At 38.8% G+C, this 5,414-nt stretch overlaps 1 protein-coding gene across 1 annotated transcript; it reads right to left on the reverse strand.

Annotated features, from left to right (window-relative positions):
- Positions 1 to 398: 398 nt before the first annotated feature.
- Positions 399 to 4,385, reverse strand: LIF (LIF interleukin 6 family cytokine). Its single transcript, XM_069961471.1, has 3 exons — positions 4,304 to 4,385; positions 3,288 to 3,475; positions 399 to 1,636 (listed from the first exon to the last, which is right to left on the reverse strand). Exons 1-3 carry the CDS (start codon positions 4,317 to 4,319, stop codon positions 1,160 to 1,162), a joined length of 681 nt encoding a protein of 226 aa, XP_069817572.1. The 5' UTR covers positions 4,320 to 4,385; the 3' UTR covers positions 399 to 1,159.
- Between the last annotated feature and the right edge of the window lie 1,029 nt (positions 4,386 to 5,414).

The following is a 5,414-nucleotide window of genomic DNA, read 5'->3' on the forward strand; positions in this document are numbered from 1 at the left end:
TGATACAACAGTAAAGTAGATAGATACAATTGCTCTAATATAAATCAATGAAAAAAAAACCCTTCCAACAGTGGTCTCCCACTTGTAGCTCTTTTGAATACTGTAGTTTTGTTTTGTTTTTTACAACAGCTGGAAGTTGAGAAACAGGTAAAAGACCACTGCCTACAAACATCATTGAGCGACTGAACTATGGTCTGACAAAATATAAACAAAGGATTCGTACAAAATAAATACCTACTTATAATAAATAAATAATAAATATTGGAATTTAAATAACATTTCTGTTCCATACAGAAAACAATACTTTTCAAGTTGAAAAGAGAAGTAAAACTCACATTTTGGAGTTTCTTTTTTTTATAAATATCAAAAGTATTGTTAAATAATAAATATATAAATAAACAACATTTTAACTTAATTTCAACCAATTCTTCCTTGAATAGTAAAGATTTGTTTTCTTTAAGGGCAGGCACACATGTAACAGATATAGTGCAGATTTGCAGCCGCAGAAAATGTGCCTAAAGCTGAAGTGCATCCATTCGAAAGGGAACTATGACACCTTCCTTTATATGTCCCCTTCCAGCTGGATCCATTTCTGCCTTTGGCTTATTTCCTGCTGCAGAAAATCTGCATTGTGTGTTCATACCCTGCTGAATCCAGGATTACACACAGCTACACACACAGCACCACCTCTGTCCCCAGCTGTGTGGTACTACAGTTCAGCTCCATTCACTTCAATGGAAATAAGCTGCAGAACCCACACTGAGGACAGGAGAGGTGCTGTTTCTGGAAGAAAGCGGCCACATTTTTCTAACCCTCAACAAACCCTTTAAATACACCTTTTCTTCATTTTTCATAGTTAAAACTGAATTTGTTAAGTGCTTTTGTCCAAATCTGTTGTTTCTCTTTATATTCCAGTTTTCCATGGGCATATAATTGGACAATGAGTGTCTCACAGAATTCAAAGACTACTTCAACATGAGGATTTGAATGAAACACTGAGAAATAAAATAGTTTTGTTGCCAACGCCAGAGGCAAAAATGTCACAATAATCCACAGTCCTCTGATGCTGACCATAGACTTGTTGAGCGTATTGATTCTGCTCCACCAATAGAAGGGCAGAGCAGACGTCTTTTAGACTGCTGGTTGATGTTGGCTTCATTTACCTGTGATATGGTGTTAGTTTATCTGAAGAAAGATCCTGAGTGTATTCTCCATTGTTTCCCCAGTCACCTGTGATGTTTGCTGCTTGTGTCAAGAAGTGTCTATACTTGTGAAGTACTTTGCATCCGTTAATCTTCTTATGCCACGTTTTTCTTGACACTTTGTAGTACACTTCTATTTTAGGTGCTTTATACCTTTTGTTGAGGACACAAGACAAGTTTGAAATAACAGCTGCTATCTCTTCTTTGCTTGTATTTAGCTGTTTGTGCAAAATCCTATTGTTAGAATTCAGGTCCTTTTCTTGTTCCTTTGTAATATTCCCCATAGCTGTGCTCATGTACTGAAAAATCTTGTACAGTTCACTCAGCTTCTCCTCTTCACTACCAGTTCTATTTAAACTGAATTTAGGAAATTCACTGTGTTCTGCATGACACAAGCTGCTAATTTGGTGAGCATCTAAACGTTGATAGTGGGCCTGAAAAAGAATAAAATCATATAAGGGTTATTTTCTTACTCAGTGGTTCACATGCTGTCTTTTTTAAAATTTAAAGGGGTTATCCAGCCTTAGAAAAACATGCCCACTTTCTTCCAAAAACAGCATGACTCTTTTTGGATGGTTTGGATCGGTTCCTTTGAAGTGAACGTGGCTTATTTGCAAACCACCCCTCAACTGGAGACAAGAGTCGTGTTGACTCTGTAAGGAAATGACCATGCTTCTCTAACGCTGGAGAACCCCTTTAATTTTTTTAGACAGGGTACAAAAATGTGATTTATGAGTCTTTTATGCTGGATTCAAAGCCAGAAATGGATTCAAATAGGATGGAAAATACAAATCACTTTTTTTCATCAAAAATTGTCTGCTTTACATCTTTGGGCTATGGTCACACGTAGCATGAGACCGGCTGTTCCGTGACCCGACCGGGTCACGGAACGGCTGGTCTTAGAGAAGATCATCCCGGCTGGTACTGCAGTACTGGCTGGATGATCTTTAGCTCCGCTAAGTTCGGAACTCCCCACAGCACACAATAGAGCATGTGGCCGAAGCCACTCACTCCATTGCGTGAATTGACAGGGTTTTCTGCGGCTGCTATTCACTGAATAGTGGCCGTAGAAAACTGACATGTCAGTTTTTTACGGGGCCGCTAGGGATCCCGGCCAGAGTGTATACTATGTGCCTGCAGCACTATGTAAATACCGCAGTAATCACGGCTGTTGTACACACGTAGTGTGAATATAGCCTTGAAATGGGAAGTAAAGGTTACTGTACCTAAAGGATAACTGATGATGCAGTGCATGGCTATGTTCACCCATAGCATTTCTGTCAGTCTTTTGGTCAGTCTTTTTCAACCAAAACCAGGAGTGGGTTGAAAACACAGAAACTGTGCAAATCTTTCCATTTCCAGATGTCTAAGGTTGTCCATACGCATTAGGTAGCTGTGAGCTAAAGGCTTGCCAGTTTACATATATCTTCTCTGATGCCCCCCCCCCACACACACACACACACATCCTTCTTACAAATGTTCTAAATAGGCTCCTGCAAGACTCCTCTGGTCATGACTTCCGAACAATAGGATTAAATTCATTGAATACAGTCACTCTATCTCTTTCTTTTGGTAGAACCTTAAGATGATGTCATTCTGTGACACAGCATTAAAGCTGTTTAACGTCTTTCTTTCCAAGTTCTTTTTGAGAATCAAAAGTCTACAAATGCCAACAGACATTACCAACCACCCACTGTCAGGCATTAATAATATTCTAGCCAGTTCTTTCTCAACACATCATGTCTGGAACATTTTCCTTTAAAACCTGCTTTCTTCCTTGAACTAAGATCAGTACTGACCTCTTGCTCTCTCTGGTACAAACGCTATTACTCCTTTTTCCTAGTAATCTTTCTAATATGTCAGTTAACTCCAGAAAAGTTACAGTCAACTACTTGATAAGCTGTCGAAATGTCTTTAGATTTCACACAAGCTATTGTCAAAGAACGGAAAATCTCTATATATAAGGTCTGGTGATGCAATATACATAGCTTTTCAGGAATGCGACATGTTGCCTTTAATCATTGTTTCTTGGCAGACAGGTTTTCTCTAGCACAACTGAACATTTTATAGTTTTGCTATACTTACATAAGTGTCAAAGCGTTCCTTGGCTTTCAAGTGCATATCCATTATTAGTGAGTGGATCTGTGACATGATGGAGGTTATGCTGTCATTGCATATGCTAGCATGTGTGTGCAGCGAAGAAACATCATTTATTGGCTTTGCCCTTGCCATTAACAGAGCCAAGTGCTGGAAGATCAGTAGTTGCACAACCCCTGTTCAGAAGAAAGAAGGAAAAAAAAACATATGTTTCACATTATTCTGTTGAAAAGTCTGCTTTTATCCCAGTGACAGACGAGACATGTAACTTCTCTAAGCTGTGGTAAAAAGTATAGGAAGCAGCCAGAAAATACTTCTTCATGTAACATTCGTGAGGGCTGTTTTAGGGTTCACGTAACTTAACAGTGTACAGTACTGTATTTCATGTACATAGTTAAGTATACCTTCTACAGCATTAAAAAGGAGTAGTAAATGCTCGGAACTAACTTCTAGCAGCTGCTTTAAGTAACTCGACAGTGAATTTAAACAAATCTATAGGCTAAGATAATCATAAAGGAGATAAAAGACTAGATGGACCGGGTGGTCTTTGTTGCCGACAATCTTCTATGTTTCTATGTAAAATATAAAATCACAATGCCAGGAAACACATTCACATGTTGTGCTTGCTTCCAGTGTGGCATAAAAAAAATCTTGGCAGATGAAGAAAATATGACAGGAGCAGCGTGAGTACCACATTTCTAAACGTTACTTCCTCTATTGCTTTAACCTCCAAATCACTGTGTTAGATAATAGCTAGACATGTCTGTAAAGCATTTTCTATGAACATGTCCCCGGACGTGTCTAAAGAAACTTGTTAGGTTTTATACAAGAAAGCATTGCTGTAAGCCTGTAAGCATGCTGGACTGCCGAAGTAGTCTGAAAGCACTGTAAAGTAAACTACTTTTCACAGACGATCCTACATAGTTTGCAAAGTTTTAGTATGTCATTTTCTACACAAGCCAAACAGTTTAAGTATGAGTGTGAGTTGAGGAAACAAAAGTTACCTGCCACAAGCTGCATTCTACTCTCAAGCCCCCCCTGGGCAGGCTGTGGAATAGCTGGTGTCTTATGCGATTCTTCACTAACATTTTTACAAAGCAATGACTTATATAGCCTTCCCATCTCTCTGAGCCAATCAAACACCAGTACACTCAGGAAGTGACATTCATTCATTTTTTTCCCTTGTAATATTCGGTACTCCAGTTTCTAATGGGAAATTCCTTAATGCAGTAACTGTGATTGTGAATCTAAATACTATTTCTCACTTATTTTAGAAAGTGCCGAGGAGGACTTGGAAAAAAAGAGGTGTGGTAGAAGTGATAAGACCTAAAGAATGTTACGTTTGAGCAGCAAAGTGTTTAGGTGCCACTTTTACAATGAGATTTTTATATTGCTCACATGGATTTCTTCAGAGAACATGCCCATACATTGCTAGAACCTCATGGTAAATCTCAGTAAACCTTTGCGGTGTAAAGTGCTTTATAAATAGTGAACAGACAAATTGTAACTGGGACAGTCCACCTTTACTACTCTATACTATACTTTTAAGAAATATCCTATGTGTACACTATAGGTACCTACAGTAATTCATAATACCTGCTGTTAAATTGGAACTGCCCCATCTCAGAGTAGACACTATGACAGGGGAATGTAAGCTGAGCTCTGTAATATATAAGTTTGACTAAATTTACACACTAGGGGTGCCTTCACACGTACCGTATCGCTGCGAGTTTCTAGCACATAAATCCACAGTGATACTGATTGCTATCAAGTCAATGTATGTGTATTTTCACTGCGTGTTTGGTGCGATTTTTACATGAGAGTTTTGATTTTCACATGCGAGTTCAAAACCACAAAAAACGTAGCTACTTTCATGCGAGTTTGATGCGAGTTTTGTGCGAGAAATACGCAGCAATACGGTACGTGTGAAGGCACCCTTTCTGAGAAAAAACTGAGTAAACCCTAGCAAGACTCCTAGGAAAGGTAAACATATTTCTCATTTCTATGAATTAGTGTGTCATGTGTCAATGGGGAAGACTGTCAACCAGCCTGTATGGGTAGGGTGTGTGGGTGGGCAGTGTCTTTCTTAGACATATTTTAAGGTTTTCTGCTTTA

Source organism: Dendropsophus ebraccatus, chromosome 3, assembly GCF_027789765.1.
Source record: "Dendropsophus ebraccatus isolate aDenEbr1 chromosome 3, aDenEbr1.pat, whole genome shotgun sequence".
NCBI classification, from domain to species: domain Eukaryota; kingdom Metazoa; phylum Chordata; class Amphibia; order Anura; family Hylidae; genus Dendropsophus; species Dendropsophus ebraccatus.